This window comes from Hypanus sabinus, chromosome 28, assembly GCF_030144855.1.
Source record: "Hypanus sabinus isolate sHypSab1 chromosome 28, sHypSab1.hap1, whole genome shotgun sequence".
Taxonomy (NCBI): Eukaryota; Metazoa; Chordata; class Chondrichthyes; order Myliobatiformes; family Dasyatidae; genus Hypanus; species Hypanus sabinus.
Window position 1 is genome coordinate 39,719,547 of NC_082733.1, and position 14,477 is coordinate 39,734,023.

The 14,477-nt window shown below is 40.8% G+C and overlaps 1 protein-coding gene across 4 annotated transcripts in view; it reads left to right on the forward strand.

Annotated features, from left to right (window-relative positions):
• Positions 1–13,277, forward strand: part of aagab (alpha and gamma adaptin binding protein) — a 60,460-nt gene extending 47,183 nt beyond the window's left edge. For 2 of the 4 annotated variants that reach the window (XM_059953010.1, XM_059953012.1), the window contains 6 exons: positions 1,716–1,799; positions 2,875–2,954; positions 7,278–7,359; positions 7,459–7,566; positions 8,471–8,520; positions 12,244–13,277. In XM_059953010.1, the coding sequence (XP_059808993.1) occupies positions 1,716–1,799; positions 2,875–2,954; positions 7,278–7,359; positions 7,459–7,566; positions 8,471–8,520; positions 12,244–12,321 (482 nt within the window). In that variant the 3' untranslated portion in view covers positions 12,322–13,277. The remainder of the gene's footprint in view (positions 1–1,715; positions 1,800–2,874; positions 2,955–7,277; positions 7,360–7,458; positions 7,567–8,470; positions 8,521–12,243) is intronic. The other 2 variants (XM_059953011.1, XM_059953013.1) reach the window with 1 other exon arrangement.
• Positions 13,278–14,477: the final 1,200 nt, after the last annotated feature.

The window sequence follows — 14,477 nt, forward strand, 5'->3', positions numbered from 1 at the left end:
AAACTGTTTTATTGGCTTAGATGAAGTAACCAGTACTGCTGATCATGCAACAGTAGGTGAGAAAGTGTGGTCATTTTTGTGGGAAGACGTGAAAGATAATAAAGGGAAATGTGAAGTTATCTACTTCGATAATAAGGGTAGAATATTGGTGTATTGTTTAAATAGTGTGATGTACGAGAAGCTCAGGGTTAGTATGCAAACGCAAATAGTGACAGTTATAAGGTTTATTGCAAGAGAGATTGGGTACAATTCTAAGGAAAACTTGCTACTAATAAACAGGACAATGTCCCTCCATACCCCTACCATCCATTTACCTATCCAAACTTCTCTTAAGTGCTAAAATCGAACTCGTGTGCACCACTTGTGCTGGGACCTCATTCCACACACTCACGACCCTGAGTGAAAAAATTTCCCCTCAAGTTCCCCTCAGACTTTTCACCTTTCACCCTTAACCTCAGTGGAAAAAGCCTGCTTACATTTACCCTATCTATACCCCTCATAATTTTGTATACCTCCAGCAAATCTCCTCTCAATCCTCTACATTCCAAGAAATAAAGCCCTACCTATTCAATCATTCCACATAGCTGAGGTCCTCCAGACCCAGTGACATCCATATAAATTTTCTTTGTAAGGTATTGAAAGGACCAGAGATTAGCCAATGCCATGCTTGGGAAGTATATCTAGTATATCAACAGGAAAGCGAGTGTGAAACAGGAGAGAGTTTACCTTTTTTAATAAAAGCATTTTAACAATGATGAAAAATCAATGATGCAAAAATACAAGAAAAAATACTGTCCATGGTTCAAAACTGTGTCCAAGTACATATCTTAGCAATTCATTGCATAATAATAATGATCCATGAAATTGCAGATCCTGGAATCTAGAGCAAAAAGCAAACTGGTGGAGGAACACAGCAGGTCGTGCAGCATCAATAGGTGGGAGGGAGGAATTGTCAGAGCAGAATGGAAAGGAGAGGTAACTAATTTACATTTTAAGTTCAAAGTACATTTATAAAGAAGAGAGGGCACGCTGGTAGGTGATAGGTTCCATCAACTCCCCCCCCCCCACCATTATTTCTTTGTCTACTTTCCCATATCATCCTCTATCTTCCAACTCCTCCCCCCTTCCCCATCTTGCCAACCTTTCCTTAACCTTGGTGCACCTTTCACTCACTAGCTCCTGAATCACCTCTCCCTGTCTCTTTAGCTAGCTCCCTCTCCACTCTCAGTCCTGATACAGGGCCTCAACCCAACGCTTTGAATTTAAGAACATAGAGCAGCTGTGGAGGGCAAGTCTTTGGGTAGATTTAAAGTGGGGGTTGATAGGTTTTTGATGAGGAAGGGCATCAAAGATTACAGGGAGAAAGCAGTTGAGAGGGATAATAAATCAGTCATGTTGGAATAGTGAACATTCTGCTCCTATGTCTGATGGTCTTGTTGTCTAACAGTACCACACAGTATGGGCTCTTTAGCCCATGATGTTGTGCTGAACTTTATAAACCTACTCCATGATCGATTTAACTTTTCCCTCCTACACAGCCCACAACCCTCCATTTTTCTTACATCCATGTATCTATCTCAGAATCTTTTAAATGTCTCATTTAATGTCAAATGTCTCATTGTACCATATTTGTTTCCTATTTTGTATTTTCCTTGAAGTTACATCTTCTATAGAGGAATTTTAAATACCATTGTGAATTATTAATATCCACACAGATGACTTCCCTGAATCCACTGGTGTAACGAGGATTATTCAAGCCTTGAATGCAAATGTATGGTCAAATGTTGAGATGAAAACAGGTATGAACTGCAAATTTTTAAAAAGATTATTATTAAGAGTTTAGTTGAGAAGTAGAGCTCTTCAAACTGAATCAAACTCATCAGTCCTAGATCATTACTTTGTCCCAGTGTTAGAATAATAACTATATTGCTCCAGTTTCCACTCCCTTCATCCTTGGAGTATCTGTGAAAATACAAGTTATGACATGAACTAGAACTGAAATCATCCAAACAAAATTCCTTGGAATTCATGCAGCCAACAAAGAGGATTTCCAACAATAGTGGAGCCTGGTTCACTGCACCTGAAATGAAAATTAACTTGGATTGTGGAATATATTTTCCTTTTGCATTAGTAATCAAGAATAAAAAGAATTAGGATGTAACCTTTCAAACCTATTCTGCTATTCAATGTGATCATGGTTAACCTGCCTAAAGTCTCAACCTCTCCGTCTCCGCAGCCCCCAAACCATTTTTCGTACTATTTATTAGTTTTGTAATATAGCATTATACTGTTGCCATTAAATAACAAATTTCACATCTTATAAATAATGATAATAAATCTGATCCTAATCTTTCAAAGATTTGTAGTCTGAATTTCACAGAGTGAAATTTAGTTGAATAGACTAACACATTAACACATCTTCCACAATGTCTTTATCATGGGATTTTTAGCTTACTAGTATTAAATGATTCCATTATCCATGCTGCCCAAGTGTAAAATAGTTGTGTCTGCTCTTCTACATTCCCCTTTCAAAGGCTGAATTTCAGTCTGTTTTTAAAGGTGAAGTTTTAAGTACCTGTTTTTTTGAATTTGTAGAAAATAATGCATGTTAGCCAGATTTTGTAAAGTTGTGATGCCATTAAAAGTTCTGCTTAAAGTCAATTTGGGGGCACCAGTCCTCAAAAATATCTAATCTACTTTTGATCAGATTGATTGATGGGATGATGATGCCCATTTCTGAACTGTTATTGGTGGGACTCGAGTGTAAGCCCACAGGCATGGACTGGTTCAAGACAAAGCATGTCTTGATCATAATCTGGTATACTAATATTTGATGAAACATAAAAGAATTTATGTCCACTTTTACTCTCTTAGATAGGCCTCAGGATTTTGGAATTCTCAGCAGTCTAACTGGTGTACTTGAAAACAGTGGAACTGAAGCAGAAACACAAGAAGTAAGTGATTCTGTAATAATTAACTGATGTCCAGGTATGATTGCAAACTGCAATACTGTACAAGAATTTCAGTCAATGTCCTAAAATGTCAGATATGTGGAAGAGACAATTACAATGTTTGAAAGGCATTTAGGCAGTTACTCGGATAGGAGGAGTGTAGGGGGATAAAAGTCTAGTGTAGGCAAATGGGATTAACATTGATAAGGATCAAAGAACAGCACAGTACTGTACGAGTGAGTCTCCAGTGACTTTGAATTGAGATTGTTTTAGCACACTATCGGCCCTTTGGCCCACGATGTTCTGCCAAACTTTTAACCTACTCCAAGATCAATCTGATCCTTCCATCCTGTGTGTTCCTCCATTTTTCTTTCATCCATGAGGTGTATAAGATGATGAAAGGCATAGATTGTGTGGATAGCCGGAGACTTTTTCCCAGGGTTGAAATGGCTAACACAAGAGGGCATAGTTTTAAGCTGCTTGGAAGTAGGTTCATGGGGGATGTCAGAGATAAGTTTTTCACACAGAGTGGTGGGTGTGTGGAGTGTACTGCCAGTGACGGTGGTAGAGGCAGATGCAATAGGGTATTTTAAGAGACTCTGAGATAGGTACATAGAGCTTAGAAAAATAGAGAGCTATGCAGTAGGGAAATTTTGGGCCGTTTCTAGAGTAGGTTACATGTGTCGGCTTATGTTTTCGTTCTCCTACTAAGCCTGTGCTGTATATTTCTATGTTCTATGTGCCTATCAAAGAGCCTCTTAAATATCCCTTATGTGACTAGTGGAGTGCCGCAGGGATCTGTCCTGTGACCCCTGCTATTTGTGATTTTTATAAATGACCTGGATGTAGAGGCAGAAGGATGGGTAAGTTTGCGGTTGACATGAAGATTGGAGGAGTTGTGGATGGAGCTGTAGGTGGTCGAAGGTTACAAGAGGATATAGACAGGCTGCAGAGTTGGGCAGGAAAATGGCAGATGGAGTTCAATAAGTGTGAGGTGATGCATTTTGGAAGGACAAACCAGAAGACTGAGTACAGGATTAATGGTTAGTTACTTAAGAGTGTGGATGAACAAAGGGACCTTGGGGTTCAAATCCACACATCCCTCAAGGTCGCTGCACAGGTTGAAAGGGTAGTTTAAGAAGGCCTATGGATAGCTAGGCTTCATTAACGGGGGGATTGAGTTCAAGAGTAGAGAGGTCATGCTGCAACTCTACAAATCTCTGGTGAGACCGCATTTAGAGTATTGTGTTCAGTTCTGGTCACCTCATTATAGGAAGGATGTGGAAGCTATGGAGAGGGTGCAAGAGGAGATTTACCAGGATGTTGCCTGGATTGGAGAACAAATCATATGAAGCAAGGTTAGCAGAGCTGGGACTTTTCTCTTTGGAGCGTAGAAGAATGAGAGGGGACTTGATAGAGGTCTACAAGATTATGAGAGGCATAGATAGGGTGGATAGTCAGTACCTGTTTCCCAGGGCACCAATAGCAAACAACAGAGGGCATAGGTACAAAATTAAGGGAGGGAAGTTTAGGGGAGACATCAGGGGTAAGTTTTTTTTTACACAGAGGGTTGTGAGTGCCTGGAATGACTTACCAGGGATGGTGGTGGAGGCTAAAACCTCTTGGACAGGCACATGGATGAAAGAAAAATGCAGGGTTATGGAGTAGTGTGGGTTTAGTACCTTTTTTTAAGGATTATATGGGTCGGCACAACATGGAGGGCTGAAGGGCTTGTACTGTACTGTAGTGTTCTATAGATCTATGGTATCTTCCTTTACATAAGAACATAAGAAATAGGAGCAGGAGTAGGCCATCTGGCCCATCGAGCCTGCCTTGCCATTCAATAAGATCGTGGCTGATCTGTCCATAAACTGCCCTCATTACGTTCTCAAAGAACTCCAGTAAGTTTATCAAATGGAAACTTGCCCTTTCTGAATCCATGCTGCGTCTGTCTAATGGAACCACTCCTTTCTAAATGTTTCATTATTTCTTTCTTAATGACAGCTTCAAGCATTTTACTGACTACAGATGTTAAGCTAACTGGCCTACAGTTGCCCGTTTTTTGCCTGCATTTTTTTTTTAAAAAGTGGCGTGACGTTTGCTGTCTTCCAGTCTGCTGGAACCTGCCCAGAGTCTAGAGAATTTTGATAAATGATTATCAATATGTCTACTATAACCTCTGCCAATTCCTTCAGCACCCTGGGGTGCATCCCATCAGGACCAGGTGACTTATCAGGTAATCACCTCCCATTTTGTCCATAACATCCATCTTTGGCATATTAGACATGAAGACCGACACAAAATAGTCGTACAATGCCTCAGCCATTTCTTTATTACCCAATATCAATTTCCCCTTCTCGTCTTCCAAGGGACCTACGTTGACTTTAGCCACCCTCTTCCACTTATATGTATTTATAAGAACTTTTGCTATCTGTTTTGATATTTTGTGCTAATTTACTTTCATACTCTATCTTCCCTTATTTCTTGTTTAGTTGTTCTCTGTTTTTTAAAGTTTTCCCAATCCTCCAGTCTCCCACTACTCTTTGCAACTTTGTACACATGAGCCACCAGTCCGGGCAGTACTTTCCATGCACCCACCACTGTCTTGGTATTAAAAACTACTTCTGACATCCCTTCCTTATACTTTCCAATCAGTTTAGAACTATACCCCCTCATATTCGCATTTCTGCCCTAAGAAAAAGTCTGGCTATTCACTCTGTCAATGCCTTTTCTCATCATGAACACCTCTATCAAGTCTCCCCTCATTCTCCTTCGCTCCAAAGAGAAATGCTCTACATCGCTCAACCTGTCCTCTCTACTCCAGGCAGCATCCTGGTAAATCTCCTACACAGCCTCTCTAAAACTTCCACATCCTTCCTGTAATGAGGCGAACAGAACTGAACACAATAAAAGACGGCCTGCCAGGAGTGGTCAGCATGAACAAGGTGAACTGAAAAATCTGATTTCTTTACTGTACAGTTCTGTGAATCTTTGATTTAGTTCAGTGGACCAGGCCAAGCTGTTAGGTAATATTGTAAAACATTTGCCAATCAATATTTGCAAGTGCCCTCTGGGTTTTTAAAGCTTTGATTATTGTGCTAAGCCATTAAGCCCATAAGAGACTAACTTACATTCCCAGTCAATAATGATGTAGCTGGCCTCAACTGAAGTGCTGAAAATTGACCTTCTAAACCCTGGATTATAGCAGCAAATAATTAACCAGGGTCCACACTGCTAACTGAGAGACTTTAGCTTTGCTGCTGTGAAGTAGTCCTTCATTGGCTTGGGTGGAACACTGTTTCCTTGCTGTCCAACCTTGCATGTGAGCAGTGTTTGCTTGGATAAGGATCCTTACATGTAAGATCATATCACTGATCTGTTCCACTTCTCTGAGGGTCGTCACCTTGTCATGAAGTGCCTTGTGAGTTCCTGAGATCCCAAGAGTGAGGCTGCCTGGAGTTTAGCCATCTGGCATTTAGCTCCTGGAGGGGTCACCCATTGTTCTACGGTCAAAAGGGAGGATCCAGACAAAGTGATTCAACCAAGATCTCAATGGTGGAACTGGCAGAAGATGATAACACATCACAACAGCAGTGAAAGTGGAGGAAGGCTGCAGCAGTAAAGACCCCTGGCTGTCCTGCATTCAATGCCACTGGACCCTGATCCCAATCTATTAAGGACCACGTGATGGCTACCCATGCATCATGTTAAACAACGTCTGTTAAGTGTTCTCCATTAAGGGAATCTGCCCTGACATCCCAGATCAAGTCTTGTGGTGAAGAGGGCACGATTAAGAGGTCTGGAAGGCCCTCACCAGAATATGTGCATCTCAGATCAGCCTCTACAGCCACCCGAGGACCCACCAGTAGGCAGCCCTTAGGACAGGGGTTCCCAACATTTTTTATGCTATAGACCAATTCCATTAAGCTAGGGGTGGACAATGGACCCCAGGTTTGGAACCCCTGCCTTGGGAAAATGTCATACTCGACTCGAATGATCAGCAATGCTATTACTAATCTGTTGGATCTGAGGCTTATAAAAACTAGTGTAAATGTCTGTGTCTATGAGGTTGTTACCAATAAATTGAGTAGAATATTCTTGAACTAAAGAATGACTGGAATGTGAAAGTTGTTACTGCTTTGAGTTTTGGTTAAGCTGAATAGCCTGATTCTTTGCTGTTTGCATTTTGTGTAAGTGTGTCTTTCTGTTGTCAAGTACTGTTGTCCAATAAAGGGTGCATTATATGACAAACTTAATGCTATATACTTAACATTGTATATATCTGCTCCTGAGTGATCCACTCAATCTCTATTCTGTTTTCTCCAGTACCACAGACTTACAGAACCTGATGATGAATCACTTGCAGAGGACACCAGTAGGACGTCTCCTCAGATGGACAGTGTTATAGGTATGCTATATCAAATCTCTTCTTTCCACCCCCCCCCCCCCCGAGTACTGTTAACTTAATCAGTATTCAGTTAATGTTCTCTCTGCTTGTTTTGTCTAGCAGATCCAACATTACACTTGGATATCCAAGAGCTTGCCACTCTTACTACAGGCGAAGTTGATTGTGAAAATTTTGAGCGTTTATTTGAAAAGCTTAAGCAAATGAAAGGTGGGTCTTGCTTTGGAAACAGTTTTCACGAAAATTAAGGAAATTCCTCTTTCTGTGACCTGCCTCAACTCAAGTTGCTGTGTGAGCAGTCTGCTTATCTTGGGATATGACCTTTGAGTACTGTTCTTCACAAACTTGGAATGTTGGTGTGCGTGTGTGAGACAAAATATTTAAATCAGTAGCATAACGGTTAGTATAACACTTTACAGTGCCAGTGGTCAGAAGATCATGGTTCAAAACTCCTTACATTCTCCCACGACCACTTGGGTGCTCTGGTTTCCTCCCACTCTGAAAAGACATACGGGTTAGTGAGTTGTGGACGTGCTATCTTGGCACTGGAAGCCTGGCAATACTTGCAGGCCTCCCCCAATACTTCCTCAGACTATGTAGCTGTTCAATGTACATCTGTCAATAAAGATAATCTTTCATCATCATCATTATGACATGGGTGATCATGGTTTTTCACCATGATTGTTGGTGGCATATTTTTCTACAGAACTGGTTCGTCATTGCGCCTTATGGGCCGGCCGTTGTCAATACTCTTCAGAGATTGTCTGGCTTCAGTGGTCACGTAACCAGGACTTGTGATATGCAGCAGCTGTTCATACGATCTTTAATATTGGAGTTTAAATTTATATTTTGCATACTCTGTATTTTTGACATTAATGAGTCACAGAATAACATAGTTTTCACAGAGGAACTCATTTCTTATTTGGCTGAAATTATAGTTTCTACTTAATTTGTGAGGATTTAATGATGGTTCTCTGTTTTTTTTTGGGAAAGTGTTAGGAAGAGGAGTAGAAGAATTGTATCTGAAGTGTGCATTGCTGACATATGACTAATGGTCTGGGAATCCTTCCAGCTCATTGTGTAACATGACTAACTCTTCGTTTTAAATTGACAGACAAAGCAGCAGCATTACCTCATGAACAAAGAAAACTTCATGCAGAAAAAGTGAGTGCCTATTTGTCAACTTTTAGGAAAAACTCCAGATGTTTATACTTAGTGACACTTCTGTCACATTACCTCATGGGTAAAGTAGCAACTAAAGTGCCTAAGGCTTTGTAATTAAGGTATGACTAAGTAAATATACACTATAAACAAGTTTTATTTTGGTGATGGGAAGTTGCCAAACTCGTATATACTGTATTTTGTGATTTCTCTTGTCTATCGCCACTCCTGTTCGCGATCCACGTAACTTACGTACTTTCTTTATAATTTATCAACGTTGGTTTGAGGCAAAGATTTCCAACCACTATCACACTTTTACTAACTTGCACCTGAATGCTGCTTGAGATTAATTGCTCTATGCGACTCCCTTGTCCATTCATCCCCACCGACCTCCCTCCGGGCACTTACCCCTGCAAACGGAAGAAGTGCTACACCTGCCCCCTCACTTCTTCCCTCACCACCATCCTAGGCCCCAGACAGTCCTTTCAGGTGAGGCACCACTTCACCTGAGAGTCATCTGGGGTGATATACTGTATCCGGTGCTCCTGATGTGGCCATTTATACATTAGGGAGACCCGCCGCAGACTGGGAGACCGCTTCGTCGAACACCGGCGCTCGGTCCTCCAGCAGTGGCGGGATCTCCCTGTGGCCACACACTCCAATTCCACAGACCACTCCCACTCCGATATGTCTGTCCACGGCCTCCTTTACCGTCAAGATGAGGCCACACGCAGGTCGGTGGAGCAATACCTTGTCTCCCGCCTAGGTAGCCTCCTATCTGCCAGCATGAACATTCAACTCACAGACCTCCGTTGATACCCCTGCCCCCCCTTACCCCCTCCCTATCTATAATTTTAGTCTGGTTCTCTTTCTCTCTCTTTTCCCCCCTCACTACAATCTCCCCCCAGCCCTACCTTTCTTTCTCTTTTATTTCCCATAATTTTCCACCTTCCCCCTAGCCCATTTCCCTCCAGCCTATCACTTCCCAGCTCTCTACTTCATCCCTCCCCCCACTTCTTATCCCCCCTCAATCATCCCATGTTACTTCACTCCTGATGAAGGGTTTCGGCCCGAAACATTGTCACTACCTCCTCCCATAGATGCTGTCTGGCCTGCTGAGTTCTGCCAGAATTTTGTGTTTTGTGATTAATCCTGTCCATTTGCCCGCTTGGACCAGTGGATGGATTGTGGCACATTACTTCATTGTGGCCTTGTGTCATAAGACCATAAAATTTAAGAGCAGAATTAGGCCACTGGGCCCATTGATTCTGCTTCTTGAAGGATCATTACTAATGCCTTCCCAATTTCTTTAACTACCTTTCAGAACCCTGGGGTGTAGTCTGTCTGGTCCAGATGAAAGGTCTACCTTCAGACCTTTCAGCTTCCCAAGCATCTTAGTAATAGCAGCTACACTCACTTCTGCCCCCTGACACATTCAAATTTATGGCATATTGCTGGTGTCTTCCACAGTAAAGAGTGGTGCAAAATAGTTACTAAATTAATTTGCCATTTCTTTTTCCCCCATTGCTGCCTCTCCAACATCATTTTCCAGCAGTCCGATATCCATTTTTCTCTCTCTTTTATTCCTTATATATCTGAAAAAACTTTATGTATCCCTTTTTTATTATTGGGTAGCTTGTCTTTCATCTTTTCTCTCTTTACGGCTTTTAAATGCCTTCTGTTGGTTTTTAAAAGCTTCCCAAACCTCTAACTTCCAACCAATTTTTGCTAGATTTTATGCCCTTTCTTTTGCTTTTTTACTATCTTTGACTTCCCTTGTCAGCAGCGACTGCGTCAACAACCCTGTAGAATACTTCTTTATCTTGGGATGTATCTAACCTGCGCCTTCAAACTGCTCACAGAAACTCCAGCCGTAGCTGTTCTGCCATCATTCCCATTGGTGTTCCCTTCCATTGAACTTTGGCTATCTTTTCTCTCATGCCTTCACATTAATACTGATATGTCTGACTTTAGCTTCTCCCTCTCAAAAACAGCAGGGTGAATTCTATCCTATTATGATCACTGTCTCAAGGGTTCCTTTACCTTAATCTTTCTAATCAAATATGGTTAATTACATAACACACAATTCAGAATTGCCTTTGCCTTAGTAGGCTCAACCAGAAGCTGTCTAAAAAGACATCTTGTAGGTATTCTACAAATTCCCTCTGTTGGAGTCTAGCACCAATCTTATTTTTCCAATCTACCTGCATATTAAAATCCCTGATGATCATTGCAACATTGCCCTTTTTACATGCCATTTCTATATCCTGTTGTAATTTGTAGCCTACATCCTGGCTACTGTTCAGAGGCCTGCCAGTAACTCCCATCGTATCTTTTTGCCCTTGCAGTTTCTTAACTTCACCTACAAGGATTCTACATCTTCCAATCCTATGCTGCCTCTTTCTGAGGATTTGATTTCATGTATCCAACAGAGCCACAACACCCTATCTGACTACCTGCCTGTCCTTTGTGTATCCTTGTATGTTAAGCCCCCAACTATGATCTTTCAGCCACAACAGCACACCTACCAATCTAACTGCACCACAAGATCATCTACCTTATTTTGTATGCATTCAAATATAGAACCTTCAGTCCTGTATGTGTCACCCTTTTTGATTTTGCCCCCATGTAACACTTCAGCTCATTCAACTGACTACAATTGTGACCTATCATCTACCTGTCTTTCCTCACAGTCTCGTTGCATCTACTTTTATACCAAATGAACGAATAATGAAGTGTAGTAGATCACTATAGTTACAGAAACATAGAAAACCTACTGCACACAATGCTGTGCCGAACATGTACTACTTTAGAAATTACCTATGGTTACCCCTAGCCCTCCAGGTACCTATCTAGGAGTCTCTTAAAAGACCCTATCGTATCTGCCTCCACGATTGTCACTGGCACCCTATTCCACGTACTCACCACTCTCTGTGTTAAAAAGAAAAATTTACCCCTGACATCTCCTCTGTACCTATTTCTAAGCACCTTAAAACTGTGCCCTCTCAATTAATAGTTGTATCAATCTAAGTAAGCTGAAGAGCAACATTCAACCAACACTATACTTGGTTAGTGTTTACTGTGAATAATTTGAGAATAATGTAAATTCAAGCTGCGTGTATGAAAATTTGGGAAGGCATAGCTGATCTATTAAAAAACATTAGGTAATCTTTTGGTATCTTTATCTTAACGCAGTGCATTTGAGAAGGCAACAAACATGTTATTTCAGTATGTCTTGTGCTTTTATATCGGTCTTCCAGCATTTGAAGATATTTTTTATTTTGTCTCTGACGTAGATTAGTTAACATTTTTTTAATCGCTTGTCTTGTTTCCACCCTGCAACGATTTGGATGTCTACATGCAAAGAAAGTGTGAAATAAAGAATTGTTGAAAGTAGCAATGTTATCAAGGAGACCCACCTCAACAAGCTAGCAATAATTGATTTTTACTAAAGATCACTTGCAGCAGAATAGATGAACTGTTTAGCCAAACTTGCCAAAGATATAACTAACTGGTGCTAACGGTGCAATAGATTTATTTAACATGCATCATGCAATGTTTTTTTGTCTCATTTACATGTAACTGCTCTTTTCTTACGCTGTCCCTTGGAAAATGTCATCTTGTACTCATCCTGAGTACAAGAGTACGTGGAGAAGAGCTGATGTTCGCAGATTACAGAAAGGATTTGTTTACTGTACTCACATCTAGTCTGATTTTATTTGGCAGGTTGCTAAAGCTTTTTGGATGGCCATTGGTGGAGACAGAGAAGAGATCGAGGAGCCGTCTGATGAAGAGAATAATTAACAGCTGGACCATTTTGTGGCTTTCCAGATGAAATATGGTGGTGTGTTGGGCCAAGGTGCTGCTCGAGCCTCTCATTAGACATTTCACTCAGTGTTGCTAGGCCAAGACTTCTCATGTAACTTCAGTGCACTGTGACTCAGTGTTTTTAATTGTGTGTAAGGTATGGGTCTTCATTTGCATTTTCTCCTTCTACCTCAGTCATATTTATTCAAGTAAAAATATGACTGAAGTAGTCCTGTGGGAAGAAACACCATTTACCCCCACCCACTCTTTTCTAAGGTACACATTCTTTTAATATTCTACATTAGCTTTATCAAATTGTACTCCAGGTAGATAGAATTGGAAGTGTTTCTTACTTCCAAAAAAAGTGCTCTGGTAAATCAACCTGGCTCTTCTAAATCAGTTTCCGCTGGGCGTATAACCACCAGCACAGACCTTCCCTTAACTGCTTGGCATGCAGTCAATTTTCATTTAAAGTTGATAGGATGGTGGTGGAATTGAGGATGATGTCTTAGTTAAATGTGTGCTTGGGTTTGCTGTTACCATATTTATTTGGGAGTCTTACTTATAACCATGCAACTGATGATATGAGAATACTTATTATTAATGCCAGCTGTTTAAACTGGAGATCTTCCATTCCCCTCAGAGCTAACAACCCTCACCAGAATGGAAAAAATAATTAATCTCCCCAAATGATATAAGCTAATGTTCTATTAGAATTAAATAAGCAGTTAAACAAAATGTCAATTGATCAATAATTCTAAACTTTGTCTGATATGGGAAATAAATAAACTGTGTATGTGATCCTCTTCGAGAATGTTTTTCTATATGCACTCTGGATATGGACAAAATTGAATCATTCTTTACAAATGCTCAAGTAGTGATCATCAAGGCTCATAATACAAATTGTTTCAGGTGCTTGTTGTTCCGTTAATAAATGGTCTACTTCACTGCCATTGACTTCACAATTCAATAACTTGTTTCTACTGAACCTTGCCTCAGCTCATGCTGTAATCCTTAATTTGTAATCTATATAAATCCTTGAGCAAATACAATACGTTGGGCATTTTGGGCTCCTTGAGTAAAGTTCCACAAAACGAGTAAAGTTGCCACATAACTTGGCTTTGTGTATATTTTACATGAATCATGCTTTAAGATGTAAATGCCTAAATGTATTTCTGGACAGAGGGTATGGAGAGACGCCTTGAGATGGTAGATAGATTATGCCTACTGTCTGTTATGTCGCTGGCCTTTAGTACTGAAGGTCCTTTATCTCTGGTGTTGTTCAGGGTTTCCTTCATCATGTTAGTGGCTTGGTTTTCACTACTGTCAGTCATGCAAGTCCCAAGTGGAGTCTCAGGAATACTGTTGCACTCAGATGTAAGTAAGATTCTTCAGTGCTGTTTCCGTAACAAATTTGTTCACCAGTCAAGGTGGTTAGCCCTGAGCTGAACCTGGAGGACCACTCTTGGTCTGGCCTCTACCCTTTCAACTGTTTGGCATGGATGAGCCTACCAAGAGCTAAAGCGTAAAGTACCGATTCCAGCCTCTAATCCCTCTCTTGAAGGAGATAGTCAACAATGCAAAAATATTATTGTTCCTGATTACTTTAACTTCATCTGAGTAGGGAAGTATTGGGGGAGAACTTTATTGCAATTATTAACCTAAATTTGATACCACATTTTTGCAATTTCTGTAAAAATGGGCCTTTTGTTTACAGAAGGCACTGGATTATAAACCTGCAACACATTTATTTTAAACAAGTATGATCTCCAAAGTTCTGTCTCTGCATGATGGGTTGTTGAATAGAAACATAGAAACCCTACAGCACAATACAGGCACTTCAGCCCACAATGCTGTGCCAAACATGTATGCACTGTACTTTAGAAATTACCTAGACTTTACCCATAGCCCTCTATTTTTCTAAGCTCTATGTACCTGTCCAGGAGTCTCTTAAAAGACCCTATTGTATCCACCTCCACCACCATTGCCGGCAGCCCATTCCACGCACTCACCACTTACTACGTAAAAAAAACCTTATCCCTGACATCTCCTATGTACCTACTTCCAAGCACCTTAAAACTCTGCCCCCGCATGAATGTTACAGTTCCTAATGCTCAATGGCATTCTTATTTTGTTTTCAGCAGAGTATATTG